The 25,829-nt window shown below is 39.9% G+C and overlaps 1 protein-coding gene across 1 annotated transcript; it reads left to right on the top strand.

Moving 5' to 3' along the window:
• Positions 1 to 19,014: 19,014 nt before the first annotated feature.
• Positions 19,015 to 20,196, top strand: LOC121445582 (melanoma-associated antigen B16-like). The gene is made up of 2 exons (XM_041647721.1): positions 19,015 to 19,179; positions 19,270 to 20,196. Exons 1-2 carry the CDS (start codon positions 19,015 to 19,017, stop codon positions 20,194 to 20,196), a joined length of 1,092 nt encoding a protein of 363 aa, XP_041503655.1.
• Positions 20,197 to 25,829: the final 5,633 nt, after the last annotated feature.

Here is a 25,829-nt window from a genome sequence, read left to right as displayed (position 1 = left end):
GCAAGAATTAGAGTTACATTACTTAAAATGTACGGGAGTATTTTGTAGTTGTATTCATTGGAACTGGGCTCCATAACTCCATTTTCATTCAGTGGAATTTTCTATGATGATTTTCATCTATTATAAATAGAAGTTTCCATGTTAAAGAGTAAAGAACACAATATTGGTGGATGTAAGGAAAAATGTTTAGATTGTTGTTGGGGATTATGCTAGTTTAGTAAACTAGTGATTTATGTTCTCCTCCAATATTGGTGACTTCACTGTCACTGGGGAGTTAGCTCCGTTTCCAGTACCAGGCATGACTTCCCTCTTATTGGGTGGGTCTTAATTACATTTAGAAAACCTGTATGTGACTGCCAAGGTATGTGTGCTGCTACTGCACCCTTAGGGTTATCCAGCCATTCTGGTTGTTTTCCATTGACATCATAGCTGGGTAGGATTGTTGTTTGCCTCTCCCCTTTGGAAGATTACATGGTACCTTCTGGTAATATGAAAGCTAATCCTCAGGTTTTGACAGATGTTTCTGTCCCAACGGGTCCCACAGTCTTTCAGTCCCAACAAACACACAAAGAGTTCTCCATTAATCATAAACTGGTTGGCCTATTAGCTCAAGCTTCTTATTAACTCTTTCTTACCTCTTAGGTAAACCCATTATTCTTGTCTGTGTTAGGCACATGGCTTGGTACCTTTCATCAGCAAGGCATTCCCGTCTTGCTTGTCCTCTGTGTAACAACTGAAGCCTGAGCTTTTCTTTTTCCATAATTCACCTGTTCTTGTCACCCCACCTTTACCTCCTGTCTGGCTACTGGCCAGTCAGCACTCAGGGAGGACACATTCAGATTAGTTCCAGCTTAGAGATCTCTGGCTCCTATTTGTGAAGTGCATGAGTATTCAACAATAGAGACAACCCTTCTAACTCTGTCCTCCCAGCTTCTTGTTCCGTAGCATCTCTTCATCTCTTTAATAGCCAGTCTATTTCATGCTACCCATGTGTGCATGAGTATGTGACCGTCTCTTGGACTCTCTTGGGGCCTGCATCCCTGAAGAAAACTGATTCTCCTATTTCCAGTTGGCATTTCTTACCAATAACTCTTCAGATAGGCATACGTCTTTTTTATTTGTTTGTTTGGGATAGGATCCCACCGTTTAGTTTAGGTTTGCCTGGATCGAGATCTATAGATCAGGCCAATTTTGACAGTTCTCCTGCTTCTGCCTATTACAACTGTTCTGTTCCTCTTCTTCAAAGTACCGTGAGGCTTAGTTGTAGTGACTATATTACAGATGTACCAGATGGGGCTGGATACCCCACTATGAGCTTTTTTGTGTATTTTGGCCCTGTTTTGAGTTCCTGTTGTGTTCTCAAGTTTTGGATTTCTGTGATGGTCTCTGCTCTCAAAAAGCTACTTAGATAAGGGCTGAGAGGCAGTCTATGTTGATAAGGACTGATAGAATTTAGTTGAGAATTATAGTGTTTTAGGAAAGCGGTACTGGTAGGGATACCAAGGGAGAAAGCAATACATTGCCTTTCTAAAAGGAGCACATTGAGTGTCTTATTTAGGGTTTCTTTTGTTGTGACAAAACACCAAGACCAAAAAGCAAGTTGGGGAAGAAACGGTTTATTAGGCTTATACTTCAGCATTACTGTTCATCACTGGAGGAAATCAGGACAGGAACTCAAAACAGGACTGGATCCCAGAAACAGGAGCTGATGCAGAAGCCATGGAGGTAAGCAAGCTTGCTCAGCCTGCCTTCTAATAGAACCCAGGATCAGCAGCCCAGGGATGGCACTACCTATTATAGGCTTTTCCCTCCCCCACTGATCACTGAATGAGGAAATACCTTAAACCTGGATGTCAAGGAAGCATTTCCTCAGCTCATGTTCTTCCTCTGATGACTTTAGCTCATGTCACTTTGACACACAAAGCCAGACAGTACAGTGAGGAAGTACTAAAACAAAGCAAGATGAAAGTCAGCAGGGTAAACTCAAATTCTGGATCTCTGTGTCTGATGTCAGCATGCTCAAGGTCTCCAGCTCATTTCAGCTTTATTGTTTGCAACATACTGCTCTCTCTTGGGGTGGTTCCATACTTAATCTTTAACTTTTTTTGACAGGTATCCCATGACTTTAGCATTTCCAGAATCTTGGGGTCTCCAACACAATCCAGCCTTTGCCATTACAGCTTCACATTATGGCCTCTCAGGGCCTCAATGCAAAGATATCTCTGACACGTGGCTTGCTTCAGTTGCTTTCTTAAGCTAAGGAGGAATATTTCACCACCCCTTTCTTCTGTCCTTGACTCTAAAGCTAGAACCATGTGACTAAAGAGGCCACATTCTGCTGCTTACTTGGAGTGGAACTTGGATCCCTTCAGTTACATTGCATTGTTAATGGTTTCCTTCATTCAATATAGAAGTTTTCCTTTAATCTTTTAACAAACTGAAAGCTTAGCTGGTTGGGATCTTGTCCTGAGGAAACCATTTACTTTATTTCATTTAGAATGAGGCTTTTCTTTTAAGTTTTTGTCTTCTTGATTCCAACTTGGTTCCATTATGCTTCCTGGTGCTCCTTTTCTCCTCAATATATGCATTTTGTATTTCTCTTTGTCCAGCTTGCTCCGTTTTATTCTATATCCACGTAAGAGTGATCAATAATACCCATGTGATTTAGTCAATACTAGACTGTCTTAAAATCGTTTTTGCCTGTGCAATTAATCAAAAATTCTTCAGTTTAGCTGCAGGCAGATTTTTAGAACTATTGTGAAACCTGACCACATTCTTTGCCAAAATATCACAAGAATGGTTTCAGGGAACTTACTAGTATTCTTACTCTCTGAAATCTCTTCAAGCTGGCCATTTGCATTGCTCTAAGCACCTCTGTTTCCCATACATCTACTAGTATGGTCCTTTAAGCTTCGTTTAAAGTATTCGGTTGCTCTCCTAATCCAACATCTCAAAGTCCACATTCTGCCATCAAGTATCATGGTTATGCCGGTCGTAATACTGTATCCCCTGGTACTAGCTTCTTAGTCACTGTTGTATTAATGTGAAGAGACACCATGAACACGGTAGTCATATAAGAGAAAGTGTTTAATTCGGGGCTTCCTTACAATTTCAAAGGTTAATCCATTATCATCATGGTGGAAAGTATGGAAGCAGGCAGGCAGGTATTGGAGTAGCTGAGAGCTACCTCCTCATTCATAGGCAGCAATAGACTGTAAGCTTGGAATGGGCTTTTGAAATCTCAAAGCCCACCCCAGGGGCACATTTCCCCCAACAAGGCCATACCTCCTAGCCTTTATAATCCGTTCACATAATCTCACTCTCTGGTGACTAAGCAATGAAATACATGTGCCTAAGGGATGGAGACATTCTCACCCATACCTCCCAAAGGCCAGGGAAAGAAAGCAAGTATGCAGCATTCTTCCATGGAATGTGCTTCAGGTCCAGCCTCCAGATTCTTGCCTTGTGTTCTTGCTCTGACTTCCTTTAGTGATAGGCTATAACCTGCATGGTGAAATAAACTGCTTCCTCCTAAGTTGGTTTTGGTAAGTATTTTATCAAAACACCCAGAGATGCAAACTAGGACAATTTCGTGTCACTTATTTGGAAGGATACTTTGAAGTGAGATTATAAATTCTAGACTGTAGTAATAAGAACGGCGGGGCTGCGTTCCCAGCACCCCGGCCGCCTGCTCGGCTAGCTTATGCTCCGAAATAACAACACACAAACTGTATTCATTTAAACACTGCTTGGCCCATTCTCTTCTAGGCTAATTCTCACATATTAATTTAGCCCATTTCTAATCATCTGTGTGTAGCACCCCAAGGTGCGCTTACCGGGGAGATTCTAGCCTAGTCCATCCTGGGTCAGAGCTTCATCCCGGGAGCGGGGCATGGCTTCTCTCTCAGGCGTCTGCTCCTGAGAGGAGAGCTTTCGAGACTGACCTCACTTCCTCTTCCTCCCAGCGTTCTGTTCTGTTTACTCCTCCCACATATCTTCTAACCAATAAAATGGGCCAAGGCAGTTCCTTTATTAGCCAATAACCTTCCTCCATCACTAGACCAAGAACCCTGGGCCATGTGAGTATTCAGTGAACCTCTCTAGATGCATAGAAAGCCACATGGACTCCATTTTCCAGAAGAAAGTCTTACAAGGGTGCTCTTCTCTGACTCCTTGCTGAGCCTTAGGAGGGCTCTAGAAGGGGTATCCACAATGTACATTCTTTTTTTTTATTGTTGCTTAAGTTGTAGTTATTTATTTTTTTATTTTTTTTCTGTAATATTTTTTTTATTTTATTGAGAAAAGGAGAAAAAAAAACAAGTTTCCACCTCCTCCCAGCCTCCCATTTCCCTCCCCCTCCTGCCCCCCTACGCCCCCTCCTCCCACCCTTCTCACCCTTCCCCCACTCCTTTCCCCCTCCCTCTCCAGTCCAAAGAGCAGTCACGGTGTTCTGCCCTGTGGTAAGACCTAGGACCTCCCACCTCCGTCCATATCTAGGAAGGTGAACATCCAAACTGGCTGGGCTCCCACAAAGCCATCACATTACGTAGGATCAAACCCCCGTGCCATTGTCATTTGCGTCTCATCAGCCCTCATAGTTCGCCATGTTCAGAGAGTCCAGTTTTATCCCATGCTTTTTCAGTCACAGTCCAGCTGGTCTTGGTGAGCTCTCAATAGATCAGCTCCACTGTCTCAGTGGGTGGGTGCATCCCTCGTGGTCCCGACTTCTTTGCTCATGTTCTCCCTCCTTCTGCTCCTCATTGGGACTTTGGGAGCTCAGTCCAGTGCTCCAGTGTGGGTCTCTGTCTCTATCTCCATCCATCACTAGATGAAGGTTCTATGATGATATGCAAGATATTCGTCAGTATTGCTCAAGGATAGGGTCATTTCAGGTTCCCTATTCTCAACTGCCCAAGGAACTAACTGGGGACCTCAGCTTTGGCACCTTGGAGCCCCTCTAGGGTCAGGTCTCTTGCCAACCCTAAAGTGGTTCCCTTAACTAAGAATTGTGGTTCCGTGCTCCCCTGTCCAACCTTCCTTTATCCCAATCCTCCTGCTTTCCCAAGGCCCAACCTCCTTCCCTTCTAACTTTTCTCTCCCCATCTCCCCTTACCCCCACCCCACCCCACCCCAAGATCCCAATTTTCTCCCCGGCAATTTTATCTACTTCCCTTAGCCAAGAGGATAACTATATGTTTTTCCTTGGGTTCCCCTTCTTACTTAGCTTCTTTAGATTCACCTATTGTAGACTCCGTGACCCTTATTTATGGCTAGAAACCAATTATGAGTGAGTACATCCCATGTTCATCTTTTTGGGTCTGGGATACCTCACTCAGGATAGTGTTTTCTATTTCCATCCATTTGCATGCAAAATTCGAGAAGTCATTGTTTTTTACTGCTGAGTAGTACTCTAATGTGTAGATATTCCATACTTTCTTCATCCATTCTTCCATTGAAGGGCATCTAGGTTGTTTCCAGGTTCTGGCTATTACAAATAATACTGCTATGAACATAGTTGAACAAATGCTTTTGTCATATGATAGGGCATTTCTTGGGTATATTCCCAAGAGTGGTATTGCTGGGTCCAGGGGTAGGTTGATCCCGAATTTCCTAAGAAACCGAAACACTGACTTCCATAGTGGTTGCACAAGATTGCATTCCCACCAGCAATGGATGAGGGTACCCCTTCTTCCACAACCTCTCCAGCAAAGGTTATCGTTGGTGTTTTTGACTTTAGCCAATCTCACAGGTGTAAGATGATATCTCAAAGTTGTTTTGATTTGCATTTCCCTGATTGCTAAGGAAGTTGAGCATGACCTTAAGTGTCATTTGGCCATTTGAACTTCTTCTGTTGAGAATTCTCTGTTCAGATCAGTGCCCCATTTTTTAATTGGGTTAATTAGCATTTTAAAGTCTAGTTTCTTGAGTTCTCTATATATTTTGGAGATCAGACCTTTGTCTGTTGCGGGGTTGGTGAAGATCTTCTCCCAGTCAGAAGGTTGCCTTTGTGTCTTAGTGACAGTGTCCTTTGCTTTGCAGAAGCTTCTCAGTTTTAGTAGGTCCCATTTATTCAATGTTGCTCTTAATGTCTGTGCTTCTGGGGTTATACATAGGAAGCGATCTCCTGTGCCCATCTGTTGTAGGGTATTTCCCACTTTCTCTTCTATCCTTTTCAGTGTGTTCGGGCTGATATTGAGGTCTTTAATCCATTTGGACTTGAGTTTTGTGCACGGTGAAAGATGTGGGTCTATTTTCATTCTTCTACAGGTTGACATCCAGTTGTGCCAGCACCATTTGTTGAAGATGCTTTCTTTCTTCCATTGAATACTTTTAGCTCCTTTATCAAAAATGAGGTGTTCATAGGTTTGTGGGTTAAAATCCGGGTCTTCTATACGATTCCATTGGTCGACTTCTCTGTTTTTATGCCAGTACCACACTGTTTTCATTACTGTAGCTCTGTAATAGAGTTTGAAGTCAGGGATGGTAATGCCTCCAGAAGATCCTTTATTGTATAGGATTGTTTTGGCTATCCTGGGTTTTTTGTTTTTCCATATAAAGTTGATTATTGTCCTCTCCAGATCTGTGAAGAATTTTGATGGGATCTTGATGGGGATTGCATTGAATCTATAAATTGCCTTAGGTAGAATTGCCATTTTTACTATGTTGATCCTCCCAATCCAAGAGCAAGGTAGATCCATCCATTTTTTGGTATCCTCTTCAATTTCTTTCTTCAATGCCTTAAAGTTCTTGTCAAATAGATCTTTCACTTCCTTGGTTAGATTTACCCCAAGATATTTAATGCTGTTTGTGGCTATCGTGAATGCTGAAGCTTCTCTGATTTCCCTCTCTGCTTCCCTATCCTTTGTGTATAAGAGGGCGACTGATTTTTTTGGAGTTGATCTTGTATCCTGCCACATTACTAAAGCTGTTTATCAGCTGTAAAAGTTCTTTGGTGGAGTTTTGGGGGTCGCTTAAGTACACTATCATATCATCTGCGAATAACGAAAGTTTAACTTCTTCCTTTCCAATTCGAATCCCCTTGATCCCATTATGTTGTCTTATTGCTATTGCTAGAACTTCAAGTACTATATTGAAGAGGTATGGAGAGAGTGGACATCCTTGTCGTGTTCCTGAGTTAAGCGGGATGGCTTTGAGTTTCTCTCCGTTTAATTTGATGTTAGCTGTCGGCTTGCTGTATATAGCTTTTATTATATTTAGGTATGACCCTTGTATCCCTAATCTCTCCAAGACTTTTAACATAAATGGATGTTGAATTTTGTTGAATGCTTTTTCAGCATCTAATGAGATGAGATGATCATATGGTTATTTTCCTTCAGTTTATTTATATGCTGGATTACATTGATAGATTTTCGTATGTTGAACGAGCCCTGCATCTCAGGAATGAAGCCTACTTGATCATAATGGATAATTTTCCTAATGTGTTCTTGGGTTCGGTTTGCCAGTATTTTGTTGAGGATTTTTGCATCGATGTTCATGAGTGAGATTGGCCTGTAATTCTCTTTCCTGGTTGAGTCTTTGTGTGGTTTTGGTATCAGAGTAACTGTAGCTTCATAAAAGGAATTAGGTAATGACCCTTCTGTTTCTATATTGTGGAATACATTAAGGAGTATGGGTATTAGGTCTTCTTGGAAGTTCTGGTAGAATTCCGCATTGAAACCATCTGGTCCTGGGCTTTTTTTGGTAGGGAGGTTTTTGATAACAGCTTCTAATTCTTTGTGACCAACAGGTCTGTTTAGATTGTTCACCTGGTCCTGGTGTAACTTTGGTATATGGTACTTATCTAAAAAAGTGTCCATTTCTTTTACATTTTCCAGTTTTGTGTTATACAGGCTTTTGTAATATGATCTGATGATTCTCTGAATTTCCTCTGTGTCTGTGGTGATGTCCCCCTTTTCATTTCTGATCTTATTAATTTGCACATTCTCTCTCTGCCGTTTGATTAGTTTGGATAGGGGTTTATCAATCTTGTTGATTTTCTCCAGGAACCAGCTTTTTGTTTCATTGATTCTTTGGATTGTTTTCTGTGTTTCTATTTTGTTGATTTCAGCCCTCAGTTTGATTATTTCCAATCTTCTACTCCTCCTAGGTGAGTCTGCTTCTTTTTTTTCTAGAGCTTTCAGGTGGGCTGTTAAGTCTTCAATATGTGCTTTTTCTGCTTTCTTTAAGTGGGCACTTAGTGCGATGAACTTTCCTCTTAGCACTGCTTTCATAGTGTCCCATAAGTTCGAGTATGTTGTTTCTTTATTTTCATTGAATTCAAGGAAGACTTTAATTTCTTTCTTTATTTCTTCCTTAATCCAGGTATGGTTCAGAAGTTGACTGTTCAGTTTCCATGAGTTTGTAGGCTTTCTGGGGGTAGCATTCTTGTTGAATTCTAACTTTAATCCATGGTGATCTGATAAGACACAGGTGGTTACTAATATTTTTTGTAACTGTGTAAGTTAGCTTTGTTACCGAGTATGTGGTCAATTTTCGAGAAGGTTCCATGAGCTGCAGAGAAGAAGGTATATTCTTTCCTCTTCGGGTGGAATAATCTATAGATGTCTGTTAAGTCCATTTGCTTCATTACCTCCATTAATTCTCTAATTTCTCTGTTAGGTTTCTGTCTGATTGACCTGTCCATTGGTGAGAGAGGAGTGTTGAAGTCTCCTACTATTAGTGTGTGTGGTTTGATGGCTGCCTTGAGTTTTAGTAATGTTTCTTTTACATACGTGGGCGCTTTTATATTCGGGGCATAGATATTCAGGATTGAGACTTCATCCTGATGAATTGTTCCTGTTATGAGTATAAAATGTCCCTCTCCATCTCTTCTGATTGATTTAAGTTTGAAGTCAACTTTGTTAGAAATTAGTATGGCCACACCTGCTTGTTTCTTAGGACCATTTGCTTGATAAGCCTTTTCCCAGCCCTTTACTCTGAGTAGGTGCCTGTCTTTGTGGTTGAGGTGTGTTTCTTGTAGACAGCAGAATGTTGGATCCTGTTTTCGTATCCAATCCCTTAGCCTGTGCCTTTTTATAGGTGAGTTGAGCCCATTGACATTAAGTGATATTAATGACCAGTGGTTGTTAACTCCGGTCACTTTTTTAGTAGTAGGGTTTGTGTGTTTCCCTTCTTTGAGTTGTGCTGGTGAAAGGTCCTAGATGACTGAGTTATTGTGGGCATTGTTGGACTCCTTGGTTAGTCATTTTCCTTCTATAATTTTCTGTAAGGCTGGATTTGTGGCTACGTATTGTTTGAATTTGTTTTTATCCTGGAAAATTTTGTTTTCTCCATTTATAGTGAATGAAAGCTTGGCTGGGTATAGTAATCTGGGCTTGCATCCATGATCTCTTAGTTTTTGCAGTACATCTATCCAGGACCTTCTGGCTTTCATGGTTTCCATAGAGAAGTCAGGTATAAGTCTGATAGGTTTACCTTTACAAGTAACTTGGCCTTTTTCCTTTGCGGCTCTTAATATTCTTTCTTTATTCTGTGTATTTTGTGTTTTGATTATTATATGGCGAGGGGATGTTTTTTTTTGATCCAGCCTATTTGGTGTTCTGTATGCTTCTTGAACCTTCAAAGGTACCTCTTTCTTCAGGTTGGGAAAGTTTTCTTCTATAATTTTAGTAAGTATATTTTCTGTACCGTTGAGCTGCACTTCTTCTCCTTCTTCTACTCCAATTATTCTTAGGTTTGGTCTTTTTATTGTGTCCCAAATTTCCTGAATGTTTTGTGATGAGAATTTGTTGGTTTTGCTGTTTTCTTTGATCAGTGTGTTTATTTTTTCTATGGTATCTTCAGCGTCTGATATTCTCTCTTCTATCTCTTGTAATCTGTTGTTAGTACTTGTTTCTGTCATTCCTGTTCGTTTACCCAGATTTTCCATCTCCATTCTTCCCTCGGTTTGTGATTTCTTCATTGCTTCCATTTCATTCTTCATGTCTTGAACCGCTTCCCTAACCTGTTTGATTGCTTTTTCTTGTTTCTCTTGGTTTTCTTGCGTGTCTTTGAGCGATTTATTCATTTCCTCTACCTTTTTGTTTGTAATCTCTAATTGTTTATGGCAGTTTTTCACCTCCTGTTTAAGGTCCTCTATTATTTTCATATAGTTCACTTTTGAGTCGATTTCTTCTATTTCTTCAGGAGTAGGGTGTACAATTCTTCTTATTTCGGGATCCCTGGTTTCTGGTGGTGTCATGTTGCCTTTCAGATTGTTGGAGGAATTCTTGTATTGGCGCCTTCCCATCTCTTCCTTCAAATGGAGCCAGGAGAGGCCTGGTCTCTTGGTCCAGACTTTGCTGCGATTGACTCTCAGGGTATATCTCTTCAGTGTAGAAGCAGGAACCGTTCCTGTCCCAATGGTATTCCTCCGTAACCGTCCTGATGGGATTCCTGAGCAACTAAACAGGGCCGCTGGTAGCCCAATGATCCAGGGCCAACAGGATGAATGGAGCAAGTGGGTGGGGGTGGTATCCAGGAGCGCGCAGGAAGCCTGGCGCTGGAGCTGAAGGTGCCCGGCTCCCTTACAGGGCACCCTGAGGCCTGCCTGGCTGGCAGGCACTCACCGCTCTGGGTGGGTCGCCTTAGTTTAGGAGCTTAAGACTGTAGTTGAGCACTGGTCTTAGCATACAGCGGGGCAGGGATGGGGAGGGGTGCTGGGGGTGCTGGGTCGTGTGAAAGAAAGACAGCCCTGCAGAAGGAGCTGGGGGAGGGGGTTTGTGCTCTCTTCCGGGACAGTCCGCCCGCCCCTGGGTAGCACACACTCACCCGTCCTGATGGGATTCCTCAGCAACTACAATGTACATTCTTTATGCCTTCACTTTCTTTTCTTTTTCAGGGAGCTGTGTCCTTTGATCTAAAACACTGAAGACAGAAAATTAGAGGGAAGATTTGAAGTTATTCTCAGGGATTAAGGTAAAAAAAAATTAGGATTATGGTCAAGTCCTTACTAGAGTATACTTTCAGGCTTAATCATTTCAGCCACCAGCCTTGAAGCTGTTCTGGATGCAGAACTCAGAAGTAACTGCAACAGAGGTGCTCTAAATCACTGAACCATCTGAACTATCCATTCCCATTGGAGATTTTTCAAGGGGTCTTCCTTGATCAAACCTTATTTTTCTTAACCCAGAATGAATCATTAGCCTCTCATTTCCTATGGAAACAAAAGTAAAACCTCCTCTCCAAAGTAACATATCTTTGACTTAAATTTGGAAATCAAGGCATTTTCAAAATACATAGCTTGGATTAATCCAGCAGAATTAATAATCAAATGTGTTTTACCAACTGTTGATCCTTCCTCAGAAGTCAAACAATTCAAAGACAACACAATAACCTACTGTCCAGATTCTCTGTGTATTTTCCTTCTTAACATGATTTTTTTTTAAAAAAAATATAATTCTATTATTTTTATTTTTAACTTTTGATACAGAATTTCTCTGTGTATTTTTGGCTGTCCCAGAACCCTTGGTACACCAGACTGGCCTCAAACTCAAAGAGATCTACCTGCTTCCGTCTCCCAAATGCAGGGATTAAAGGCACATGCCACCATGCCCAAATACTCATAATATTTTTTAGTACATTCTCTATACCTTTTCTTTTCTCTCCCAAGCCTATTCATATTTTTAAACAGTCAGTAAAAATGTTTAGAAGTGTTTTATTGTCTGCGACTGTCTACACTGTTTATCTCTATCTTTTTCTGACCACAAATCTTTAATTTGCTAAATAATATGGTTAAAATTAAATCTACGACTTTGGTGGCTGACTCCACCCCATTCCTTTGCTTTCTGAGAGTCAGTCTAGCTGAGGTATTAGTGGGAGCCAAATTTATTGGCACAACTCTAGAGTTCCTAGGTCCATGTCACCACAAAGAAGCAAGATGCTGATTGACCATAAACACCACTTAAATATTTGGTAACAGAGCCTCTTTTTTGCCTACTATTAATGTGTATATATTTCCTTTCAAGACATGTTCAATTCATGTGTAATTGGGATCATAAATTCCAGAAGGATTTTAACCTTTTTTCACTTGGCTACTGACATACTTTGCCTACCTTTCCATGGCTAACATGCCAAAAGATGCCAACCATTAGCATGTTGAAAGCTTTTTTCCAGATGCTTCCTTTACACACACACACACACACACACACACACACACACACACACACACACACACAACACACAGTTTTGCTCCTTTTAAGTGTGCATTGAGCAAAAAGGATCTCTTTGCTTACCAGTAACTATAGATGTTATGCCTCACTCCATAGCACAAGCTGATCTCCTCCATTCTTTATATCTCCTTTATCAGCTTCCTTAATGCTGTCTTAATGGATAGCCACCACCATAGTTTTCTTCCTTAATGAGTTTGTAGCAGGTCATGATAGGGATATTCCATACATTAACCTATCATCTGTTGATGAATCTTCAATTTGTTTGTGTTCAGGTGATAAGAGTAGCTTTAAATAGCAAGGGAACTTCATATTTATCATTAAACTCTTTTTACAAGCTGGGCTGTGTTGGTGTATGCCTTAAATCCAAGAATGTGAGAGGCAGAGGCAGGCATATTTCTCTGAGTACTAGGCCAGCCTGGTGTACAGAGCAAATTCTGGGACATCCAGAACCTCTTTAAAAAGCTTCAATGATTTCTGCCACTAATGTTGAGTCAGGAGACCTCTCTTAAAGGAGCTATGCCTCTGCTTGCCTCTCACAAACAGAGCCTACCTGAGACAATCCAGTACCAAGAATCCGTTCTTGGCTTTGGTCTTTTGTATCTAGAATCGCTTCCCAGGCTCTTTAGGGTTCTATGTGGATGTAGTTGCCAAACATTGTGTGATTTTTTTTTGCACAATTAATAAAAAAAAAATCCAGAGATGGGTATTGGTGTTCAACCTGAAGAAAAGCAAAACAGCCTGCCACTAGATCTTACCTCTACCTCAGTCAGAAATAATGACCTTGCCTCTAGGAATCTCACAGTGAGACTGTGCGAGTCATCCTCCCTCCTATCTCACATTCCTCTCTAGTGCTGGAATTAAAGGTGTGCATGATTACCACCCCATTTCTATAGCAAAATAATGTAGTTACTGGGATTAAAAGTAGGTGTCAGCACTGCCTGGTCTGTAAGGCTGATCAGTGTGGCTGTTTTAATCCCTGAACTTCAAGCGAGCTTTATTTATTAAAATACAAGTGAAATATCAGTGACCAGTTATGTTTATCTGACGTTATTGGGAGATATAATCTCACAGAAAATGCCCTGAACTTCTAGCCCTTCCACCCTATTTGCTTCCTGTTATAGGAAGGCTGCTTATTTGTTCCCAGCTGCTCAGACCATAAATAATCACTCAGAATAGTATTTGCAATAGTGTTTGGTCAATAGCTTAAGCATATTTCTGGCTAACTCATATCTTAAATTAACCCATCTCCATTAATCTGTGTATCACCACAAGGCTGTGGTTTACCAGGGTGAAGTTCCAGCATCTGTCTTTGTCTAAATAGCTTCTCCTGACTCTGTCTTCTTTCTCCCAGTATTCAGCTTAGTTTTTCCCACCTACCTCTATTCTGCCCTGCTCAGAGCTAAGACAGTTTCTTTATTAATCATTGGTATTCACAGCATACAGAGGGGAATCCCACATCAACTCACATTTTCTGTTTAAATAAAAAAGAACGATTTAACAATTACAATTACATATAAAAAGGGTATCAAGCAAGAATTAGAGTTACATTACTTATATCTACCTTATCTTTTATCATATCTAAGGCAAGCAATAAATAAACCCCCAACTAGCTATGTTCTGCCTCCCTATGAGCCAAAGCAGTTTTCTTTATTCATTAGCCAATAAAAGCAACAGATACAGAAGGACCTCTCTCACCAGCTTGCCTTACTTCAAAATCTTCCCTAAACTTTATGTATGAGACTATTTTATAGATGTATTCATTGGTTCTGGGCTCCATAACTCCATTTTTATTTGTTGGAATTTATGTCGTGGTCTCCTTCTATTGCAAATAGAAATTTCCATGTTAAAGAGTAAAAAGTACCATATTGGTGGGTGTAAGGACAAATGTTTAGATTGTTGTTAGGGAATATGCTAGTTTTGTAAACTACTGGTTCTAGGTTTTCCTCCAATATTGGTGACTTCACTGTCACTGGGGAGTTAGCTCCGTTTCCAGAGCCAAGCCTGGCTTCCCACTTGTTGGGTGGGTCTTAAGTACATTTAGAAAACCTGTATGTGACTGCCAAGGTATGTGTGCTGCTACTGCACCCTTAGGGTTATCCAGCCATTCTGGTTGTTTTCCATTGACATCATAGCTGGGTAGGATTGTTGTTTGCCTCTCCCCTTTGGAAGATTGCATGGTGCCTTCTGGTAATATGAAAGCTTATCCTCAGGTGTTGACAGAGGTTTCTGTACCACCGGGTCCCATAGTCATTCAGTCCCAAGAAACACACAAAGAGTTCTACATTAATCATAAACTGGTTGGCCTATTAGCTCAAGCTTCCTATTAACTCTTTCTTACCTCTTAGGTAAACCCATTATTCTTGTCTGTGTTAGGCACATGGCTTGGTACCTTTCATCAGCGAGGCATTCTCATATTGCTTCCTCTCTGTCTGGGTGATGACTACAGACTGACTTTTCTTTTTCCAGAATTCTCCTGTTCTCGTCACCCCACCTATACTTCCTGTCTGGCTACTAGCTAATCAACATTTTATTAATATTCAAGTGACAGGGTACAGACCATTGTCCCACATCTTTTAGGGAAGAGGCATTTGGATTACTTCCAGCGTAGAGATTACTTCTAGCTTGTGAAGTGTGTGACTATTCAACAATAGGGACTACCCTTCTAACTCTGTCTGCCCAGCTTCTTGTTCCATAACATCTCTCCAACTCTTTAATATCCAGAGTCTATTTCATGCTACCCATGTGTGTATAAGTATGGGACTGTCTCTTGGACTCTCTTGGGGCCTACATCCCTGAAGAAAACTGAGTCTCCCATTCTAGTTGGCATTTATTAGCAATAACTCTTCAGATAGACATAAGTCTTGTTTGTTTTTTTTCTTTGTTTGTTTTTTGTTTCTATGAGAAAGGATCCCACCTTGTAGTGTATGATTACCTTGATCTGGATCTGTAGATCAGGCCAATTTTGACAGTTCTCCTGCCTCTGCCTATTAAAACTGTTCTGTTCCTCTTCTTCAAAGTACCGTGAGGCTTATTTGTAGTGGTTATAATACAGATTTATCACATGGGGATGGACACCCCACTATGAGCTTTTTTGTGTATTTTGGCCCTGTTTTGAGTTCCTCTCCTGTTCTCCATTTGTGGATTTCTGTGATGGTCTCTGCTCTAAAAAAGCTGCTTAGGTAAGTATTGAGAGGCAGTCTACCTCTCCGAAATCTCTTGGACCTGGCAATTACATTGCTCTAAGCAACTCTTTTTTCCAAGCATCTACTACTATGATCTATTAAGCCTCCATTAAAGTGTTCAATTGATCTCCTAATCCAACATCTCAAAGTCCACATTCTGCCAACAGGTATCATGGTCATGCCTGTCATAATACTCTATCCCCAGTTACCAGCTTCTTAGTCACTATTGTATTAATGTGAAGAGACACCATGACCACCGTAGTCATATAAGAGAATGTGATTAAATTGGGGCTTCCCTACAGTTTCAAAGGTTAATCCATTATCAACATGGTGGAAAGTGTGGAAGCATGCAGGCAGGTATTGGAGTAGCTGAGAGCTGCCTCCTCATTCATAGACAGCAATAGACTGTAGGCTTGGAATGGGCTTTTGAAATCTCAAAGCTCACCCCAGGGGCACATTTCCCCCAACAAGGCCATACCTCCTAACCTTTATAATCCTTTCGCATAATCTCACTCTCTGGTGACTAAGCAATGAAATACATGCACCCAAGGGATGGAGACATTCTTACTCATACCTCCCAAAGGCCAGGGAAAGAAAGCAAGTATGCAGCATTCTTCCATGGAATGTGCTTCAGGTACAGCTTCCAGATTCTTGCCTTGTGTTCTTGCTCTGATTTCCTTCAGTGGTAGGCTGTAACCTGCACGGTGAAATAAACTGCTTCCTCCTAAGTTGGTTTTGGTAAGTATTTTATCAAAACACACAGGGAAGCAAACTAGGACAATTTCATGGCACTTATTTGGAAGGATACTTTGTAATTGGAAGGATATTTTGTAGTGAAATTATAAATTCTAGGCCATGAACCCTAGGCAATGTGATCATTCAGTGAACCTCCCTTGGAAGGATAGAAAGCCACATGGACTCAATTTTCCAGAAGAAAGTCTTACAAGGGTGCTCTTCTCTGACTCCTTGCTGAGCCTTAGGAGGGCTCTAGAAGGGGTATCCACAATGTACATCCTTTATGCCTTCACTTTCTTTTCTTTTTCAGGGAGCTGTGTCCTTTGTTCTAAAACACTGAAAACAGAAATTTAGAGGGAAGATTTGAAGTTATTTTCAGGAATTAAGGTACGTATTCTGAGTTAGCAAATGGGCAACACCTGGGACACAGTGTTCACCTATATCATGTTAGAACTTGGATGCTAGAATGTACATATGAAAGACCCTCTTTTTACTTTCTTTTATTCTCAATAGTTGGGTTGTCAGTATTAAAAAAAAAACAGTCTAGGAAGGGCAAGGAGTCTTATGCAGTACTAGTAACTGATGTGTAGACATTGAATAAATATTGATGAACATTTATTTTACTATGTTTGCTATTTGCATGGGCTCTACTCAGATTTTCAAATTATGAACATTTGAAGAAAGATACTTGGGGTTTCATTACTCTCTTTTCATTTTCCTGACTCAAAAATAAATATATTTGTTCTAATGATAACCTCAAGGTTCAGAGCACTGCTATGAATCCAGACTTTGACAAGGATATTATAAAGGTATTAGCCATAGTAGGATAGAAGAGAAAAAACTCTAATACTGTTGTTAGTCTAGGATACCTTGGTATGGATAAGAATCCCAACCCTTTCTAATTCGTGTTTTGGGAAGAAGAAAGTTTTGTTATTGTGGACTGCTATCTCATAAAGTAGCATAAAAGTTTCCAAATCCTACCAAAGAAAGCTGAGGGATCTACCCTTCTAAGTGCATAGGTCTCCAATAGACGTATCTTCTGTTTTCACAGAGGTAAGCTGGTTTTGACAGACAGATTTCTCATACTGGTCCCCGCAATTGTGTAAGTTGAGACGAACTACTGATTCTGGTAGGGAACTGAACCAGTAGCAATCAAAATGTAGAAAGTGTAGCCCAATCAGTTCTCCAAGTAAAACACTTAACAGAGAACCACAAGGAATCATGTATCTCAGAATATCTGGATTAACATAGTCCTAGATAGTTTCCCTGTGTGCCTGTGCAGGCCCTGGGAAATACTGACAGGCTGTAATATATAGAAAATTCCTCTTTCTGCTGATTTAAGACATGGAAATATTTTGTTCTAAGACAATTGTGTCAATCCCAGATTGTTACATTGTTTAAAGAAAAGATAATTAGTGAGGCAGATAGGAAAGTATACCTAAGAACCAAGTGGAGTCAACAGAATTCTGTCCCACCACAGTTGACAGATTCTAGGGGGAAAATGGATAAATTGAATGCCTTTCAATTGCTCCTTTGTGATCACAGGGATACAGGTAGTTAGTTTAATGGAATATCAGTTCAAGAAAAGGAAGGGATCTCAAGATTTGTGATGCATGTGTTTATCCTGAGTGAATAGTGAGTGATACATATAGTAAAGTATAGAAAGGCTAACAAATTAGCTGCCCTGAAACTCTATCTATTCCTGGAGATAATTCAAATAAGGATAGTGAATGAACAGTTCACTTCATGTACTATGGTCTGAGAGTGGAAGTAGTAATCTTCTGATATATGTAAGCTCCCAAGAGAAGAGATGAACCTATTTGGTTCTAAGTAAAGCTCCCGAGGGGATCAGCACACCACACAAAAATTCTGTGCCAATTAGTTTCTGCCATTGGCCCAGAGAATTTTCAGATAAGGAAGAATTTCCAATTTTACACTTAAATTTATAGAAGATATAATTTTTATTTTAAGGGAACAGGCTTTATTTTGTTATTTGAAAATTTCATAAAATTTTGATCATATTCACCCCCTCCCTTAGTTCCTCCCAGATCCAACTCCATTCTCTCCATATTCAACTTTCTGCACTCTTTAATTTTTAAGCCAATAAGCACTATTTGTGCTGCCATATAGTATTGAATGTGTGTGGCCCTCCATAGGATAATGGTCAACATACCTGGATGTTGTACCCTTAAAGAAAACTGATTCTCCAGTAACAACAGCTATCATTTGCCTGTAGTAGCATGCTTGTAGTTTCTCAGCTACAATTAGGACTTCATACCCACCTTTCGGGGGCGGGGGGGGGGTAGTTTTGTTATATTAGAGAATGTGGCTTATGCGCATTAGCTTCCATGATGATCATACTTGTGGAGATTTTGCACTTTTTTTGTGGGAGCCTAGCCAGTTTGGATGTTCACCTTCCAAGGAATGGACGGAGAGGGGAGGACCTAGGACTTACCACAGGGCAGGGAACCCTGACTGCTCATTGGACTGGAGAAGGAGGGGGAGAGGAGTGGGAGGAGGGGGAGAGGGTGGGAGGAGGGTGAGAAGGGTGGGAGGAGGGGGAGGGAAATGGGAGGCTGGGAGGAGGTGGAAACTTGTTTTTTTTTTCTCCTTTTCTCAATAAAAATAAAAAGAAAAAAAAGTTAAAAATAAGAAAAGGAGTGGGAAATACAGAGCCAAACATGTATGTGCTATGGACCCTGATAACTTTTATGTTGGGTTGGCTAGCATCCAGTGTGTCTCTTATTTTCCCCTGCCAGTTATTGCCTTAAACCTTTATCACATGATTTTCAGAAGTCCATTCACTGTTACTGGAATTGATTTTACTAGCTGATTACCTTACATTCTCCCTTTCTCTTTCAAACAGTTATTCCTGATTGCTGCCTTCCTGTGTGAATGCGCATCTGCTTCTATTCACCGTAGTCACCATGTCTAAACTTCAGAAGAATACAGAATGTGCAGCTGACCAAGGCCAGACCTGTGAGAAGACCCACAGCCAGATTGCAGTAGTCTGCATGGATGTGGAGGAGCCTTGTACCTCCTCTCATCTTATGGCTAGTAGTCTGAAGGGCCAGACCTCTGAGGGGACCCAGGTTGCAACAGTCTCCAGGGATTTGGAGGAGCCATCTGCCTCCTCTCAGCTTATGTCTAGTGAGGAGAGCCAGGTCCTAGAGATTCCACAGGTGTCTAGGAATGTGGAAGAGCCATGTCACTCCTCCCATTCTCTGATGGCTAGCAACCAAAATGTTCCAGCAGATGAGACACCTAGTACCTCTGGAGGTCTTCAGAGTCCCTGTGACTCTTTGAGAAACTCAGGTGGGGATCTTAGTAACCAAGAACAGGGCTCTCCAGTCAATCCACCATGTCAACCAGCCACCATGAATGTACCTGTGATGAGTGTCGATAGTAAAGTTGACTTCTTGGTGAATTATATGCTGTACAAATATCAGATGAAAGAGATGATGAGCAAGACTGATATATTGAGACTCATTGTCAGAGAAGATGAAAATAGTTTTCATGAAATCCTCATGAGATCTGCTGAACGCATGGAGATGGTTTTTGGCATAGGTGTGAAGGAAGTAGATCCTGTTAACCACGTCTATGCTCTCTTTATCAAACTAGGTCTCACCTATGATGGGATGCGTAGTGATGAGTTTAGTTTTCCTAAGACTGGCCTCCTGATAATCATCCTGGGGGTAGTCTTCCTGAAAGGCAACCGTGCCACTGAAGAGGACATTTGGGAAGCATTGAATCCAATGGGAATCTATGCTGGGGTGAATAATTTCATCTTTGGTGAGCCTAGGCAGCTGATAACCAATGAGTTTGTGAAGGAACAATACCTGGTGTACCAGCCAGTAGTGGAGAGTGATCCAGTGCGGTATGAGTATGTGTGGGGGCCTCGGGCTCGAGCTGAAACTAGTAAGATGAAAGTGTTAGAGTTTGTGGCAAAGGTTTATGGGACACACCCAGCTACCTTCCAGTCTCAGTATCAAGAGGCTCTGATAGAAAAAGAAGAGAGAGCCCTTGCCTTGATTTTAGACAGTGCTGGCCTAAGTTCTCGTTCTCGTGCAAGTTCTAGTGCCATGGGCTGCAGTTTCCCTCGTATGTAGTACAATCAGAGATAACTTACTACTGCTGTAGAATTTGCAGAGAATTTTTAGAGTTGAGGGAAAAAATGTAGGTCCTAGTTTGATATAGAGAGGAGGAAGAATATTGTCTGCATAGTTTTATTTTGTCTGTGTATCATGACATTTTTTCTTACACTGTTTGACCTTTCTGTTTGAATATTGTTTCACTTAATAGCATTGTTGTTTGAGCTTCAAAAATCTCTACTTCATGCAGTTCACAAATATAATACTAAGAGTTTTGTCGTTGTATAAAACTATCATGGAAATAGTCCAATGTATCTGTATAACTATATGGAGTACTTTAAAAATCATTGCTAAACTTTGACCTTTCAAACAGTGTTGTGCTTAATTTTTCTTTGTAACATTCCATTTCCCAGTGCAATTGCATGATATATGTGGAGTTGTTTTACTTTACAGTTGCCATGAGTAATAAAATTCAAGAAAATATTACCACACTTTTACAGTTTCTTTTATTACCATAACTTATTTGAGCATCTATTATTTTCCAATTACTATTTTAATTTTCTAGGATGCTACATTAAACAGCATGCATGTAGTTCCTTTCCTTATAAATACATCGATTATGATAGTATATCTTCTAATACCTGGAAGACAAATGAAATACAGGGTATACACATAAAGTGATCCTTATGGCCCTGTTAAGTATAAATATCCTGAAAGAGAAAATTGTGGTTGTGGTAAGATAAACTTCTTCAGATTGCTAATTTTAAGTTGAATTTTGAGGTGAAGAGAATTGGAGTGTACTAACCTATATGTGGTGCTCCTCAAAGCTGGCATCCAAAAGTTTAATGCAAAGCTCTTTCCTGGTTACTTTATGATTTTGTTATACACACAATTTTCATATATGAAAGTAGAAAGTGTCCAGCTCTGACCCCACCTCTGTATGGTTGAATGTGGGCCATAAACTAAGGCTTTACTTACAAATAAACTTAAAGACATTTTTTATAGTTAATAGTAAGAGACATGGAAGCCACTAGGTTGTCATTCATTGCCCAGGGCCGATGATGTAAGAAAGTACTTCATTTAGGAGATATTTTAAATAGATTATCTTTAGTATAATTTGAATTGTATATATTAACATGTGCTTAATTTTTGAGGATTTTCGAGACAGGGTTTCTCTGTAGCTTTGGGGTATGCCCTGGAACTAGCTCCTGTAGACCAGGCTGACCTCAAAGTCACAGAGACTTGCTTGCCTCTGCCTTCCCAGTTCTGGAATTAAAGGCATGTGCCACCACTGCTCGGGTAATATGCTTAAATTTTTTAATGAAGATATAAGCAGTGAAAATATTCATGATTTAGATGAATTTGAGGAGTTGGTCCTTGTCAAAATAGGAATACGTTTTACATCACTTAAAATTAAGGAAATGAAAAAAGAAAATAAATACATGTCCCCATTTTTAAAGAATAACATCTCCCAGGGGAAAATTAGTGGGGTTTAATTAAGTAGTGGTCTACTTTATATGAAGCCTCTTTTATTTTATTTCATTTTATTTTATTTTGCAGGGGAAGTATGTGTCTTTGTTTCTTTTTTCTTTTTCTTGGAGGCAGGGTTTCTCTGTGTAAGGGATCTGACTGTCCTGGAACTCACTTTGTAGACTAGGCTGGCCTTGAGCTCACAGAGAACTGTCTGTCTCTGCCTCCAAAGTTCCTGGTGAAGTTCCATTTCTTAGAGAACTTCATTGTTCTGTGGGATATGTGATTATTTTAAAATTTACATAAGATAGACTCATAGAGTCACATGTCAGGACAATTATTGTAATACCTACAATAAACTAAATACCAAGCACTCTGACTTATGCTTTCACAATGCCCTCTTATAGGTAGTCTTATATGATAACTCTTATATTAGCTATTTTTCAACAGTTTGACAGAATATTTATGACAGAAGCAAGATTTCTGGCTACTGTAGTGAGAAAGGCCTAGTGGAGTTCCTCCATGGTTTAAGGAACACAAGGCAGCTACTGTTTACATTATGGCTGACCAGAAAGCTGAGCATCATGCCAGTACCTTTGCCGTACTGATGGAGGAAGGTCATTGGCTAATAAAGGCACTGCCCTGGCCCATTTTATTGGTTAGAGGATAGGTGGGAGGAGTAAACAGAACAAAATGCTGGGAGGAAGAGGAAGTGAGATCAGAGACTCCACAGCTCTCTCGGGAGCAGACGCCTCAGAGAGAGACGCCATGCCCCGCTCCCAGGATGAAGCTCCGACCCAGGATGGACTAGGCTGGAATATCCCCGGTAAGCGCACCTTGGGGTGCTACATACAGATGATTAGAGGTGGGCTAAATTAATATGTGAGAATTAGCCTAGAAGAGAATGGGCCAGGCAGTGTTTGGAGGAATACAGTGTCCGTGTAATTATTTCGGGGCATAAGCTAGCTGAGCAGGCAGCCGGGGTGCTGGGGACGCAGCCCCACCGCTCATTACTTCACCGTACTGTACCCTAAATATGGGCTCTACTTCTGCCCATCAGGTCTCACTTCTGAATGGTTTCAGAACTTTTTAAAAGAATGTCATGAGCATGAGACAAATACTCAAAACAACAGTAGGTGACATTTTCAACTCAAACCATGTCAGAACTTTGCAGGTTTCCTGGCACATGAAAAGCATAATATTCAAAGCTTGGCATGTGAAATGGCTGAGGCTGAATCTCTGGTACTAATTCTTCTCAATCCATTTCTGTACTACTATCCAGTCTTCTGCATTCTGATTTATTTTTCATTGCAGCTTCTCACATTGCATGTTGTAATAAACTGGACCCCGAATCTGAAGTACTAAAATTAGATGAAAAAGCATTATCAAACACCACTAACATATTTCCTGTGGACTCCATTAAACCCTAGTTCTGTCCTTTGCATCCTTGTTTCAGAGAGCTGACTTGAAGGGGCTGAAAGTTTTTTGTAGATTCAACTATTTTGTGTATTACAATAAACTTGTCTTGTTTTTTAGTTTTAGTTTTCTTTTGTCTTGTTTCTTTGTTTTCATTTCTGTGTGCCAGAGAGCTCCATTACTTACTTTAGAAGTCCCCTGAGAGCAATACCCTGTCCATGCAAAAGGTTGCTTTTGTATTACATTTTAGTTCTGATAAACAGATATGGTATATTATCAGAATAATTTCCAAATAAACTTCTAGATATCATATACATGGGAAATCTATTACTCTGTGTGATTAATGAAAAAAGACAGGATTTTGAAAACTACTCTTTGCAGTAGGATTATATAGGAATTTTTTGTTTAACAAATATATAACATATATATCAGTGAATGCCTTTATTTGGGTGCTTAAAAGTGAAAATTTCTCATATAAGTGAAAGCTGAGAAAAGACTATCAAATTGATTAAGCAAATAAGTACAAAGTTTCTAATTATTGTATATTCTCAAGTTCTAGGAAGGAAAACAGATTCCTTGTAGATATTTTATCTTTTAATAATGTTAGCTAACTGATTAATTTGTTAATAAGTCGTATTTTAATACAATTTTTAAATATCCTGTCTTCTCCTCGTCCTGGGTGAGTCTGCTTCTTTTCATTCTATAACTTTCTGGTGTGCTGTTAAGTCACTAATGTGAGCTTTCTCCATTTTCTTTATGTGGGCACTTAGCACTGTTTTCATAATGTCCCGTAGGTTTGGATACATTGTGCCTTCATATTTAATGAATTTAAGGAAGTCGTTAATTTCTTTATTTCTTTCTTGACCCAGGGGTGGTTCAGTGGTTCACTGTTTAATTTCCATGAGTTTGTAGGCTTTCTGAGAGTATTATTGTTGTTAAATTCTAACTTTAAACCATGGTGATCTGATAAGACACGAGGTTACTCCATTTTTTTTAATCTGTGGAGGTTTGTTTTGTTACCAAGTATGTGATCAATTTTAGAGAAGGTTCTATGAGGTGCCAAGAAAAATGTATATTCTTTTGTGTTTGCTTGGAATGTTCCTTAGATGTCTGTTAAGTCCATTTGATTTATGACATCTGTTAGTTCTCTTGTTTCTCTGTTAAGTTTCTGTCTGGTTGACCTGTCCATTGGCGAGAGTGGAGTGTTGAAGTCTCCTACTATTAGTGTGTGGGGTTTGATGTGCGATTTAAGTTTTAGTAATGTTTCCTTTACATATGTGGGTGTCATTGTATTAGGGGCATAGATGCTCAGGATTGAGACTACATCTTGATGGATTGTTCCTGTGATGAGTATAGAGTGTCCTCCATCTCTTCTGATTGATTTTAGTTTAAAATCTATTTTGTTAGATATTAGGATATCTACACCCTCTTGTTTCTTAGGTCCATTTGATTGGAAAACCTTCTCCCAATGCTTTATTCTGAGGTAATATCTGTATTTGAGGTTGAGGTATGTTTCTTGTATACAGCAGAAGGCTAGATCCTGTTTTCCTATCCATTCTCTTAGCCTATATCTTTTTATAGATGAATTGAGTCCATTGATATTAAGAGATTAAATATCCTTATTTATTGTGTGTGCAGTAGTCACCTCTCTACTTCCATCATGTAGTTGTGGGATTGAACTGAGGGGATCAGGTTTGGCAAGACCACATTGACCCGGTGAGGCATTTCATGGGCCATTAATCTAGATCTTTCTGTGTACATATGTACACATTTGTCAGTTTTCAGGCATTTTAGTCAGGTAGGAGAGAGCAAAGGATTATAAGTTATGTATTATAGTGACTCTTGAAAAGAACACCATAGATTTGAATAAGTATAAGAAGCCTATAATACAGAGATTAATGACGACTCCTTTTGAAAAGTAAATGTGACCCAAGATTAAAAAGTGTCTCTTACATCCAAGAATGTCTATACAAATGACTTCAGGAACTCCAACCAGAATTGAAAGTGTGTATTGCAAATTATTGGGCAGTGTTTGGCACTACTGTGTACAATGTATAGAACAGAATGCACGTGTCAAGCTATATTCTTTTTCTTTTTCCTGGACTCATGAAAAGACTATTGACTATCTTGACAGATGCCTGCAATTATAAAAGATCACATTACTACTTCTTGTCACTAAACTATAAGTAGAAATAATGTTTACAGTAGTTGAGAGCAACTGTGTCACCCTCATGTTTTCTTTTCAGGTCAGCAGTAGACATGGATATTACATGTGGAGATACTAAAGAAGGAACTGAGATTTTTCAGTCAGTAGTTAGTAAAGATTAGGCTAAATCAAGAGATTTCATCATAAAATGCAAAGTAATAAGTTATATTATGTCAAATCTCAGGTTTGAAGTATATCTTATATATCAGCTAACTAAAATTATAGGCACAAATACATAGATAGCCACTGTACCTATTGTTCTGGTGATCTCTCTGAAATTCTGTACTTTCTCATCCACTCTTTTTCTCCAGAATAAATGAAAGCTAAGTCCATTTCTGTTTTGAGCATGGACGTTAGTAAATCTAATGGAAAGACATAAAAAGGAAGAAAAGTCTTTTATTCACCTCTCAGTTCTTCCCTTAAGCAGCAAGTTTTTAAGTTACTCTAATAGAGAAGGCAGTTAATTTTGTGTTATTTGACAACAGTTGGGAGCACACTTCCATCAAAGAATGTCCTCAATATTCTGGTATCTCAACGTTTTCCAGAAAAGATATTAGAC

This window comes from Microtus oregoni, unplaced genomic scaffold (genome assembly GCF_018167655.1).
Source record: "Microtus oregoni isolate MIOR12 unplaced genomic scaffold, Mior012 000215F_ref0000472, whole genome shotgun sequence".
NCBI classification, from domain to species: domain Eukaryota; kingdom Metazoa; phylum Chordata; class Mammalia; order Rodentia; family Cricetidae; genus Microtus; species Microtus oregoni.
The sequence above is the reverse complement of the archived record's forward strand: the minus strand, read 5'-3'. Positions and strand labels throughout refer to the sequence as shown.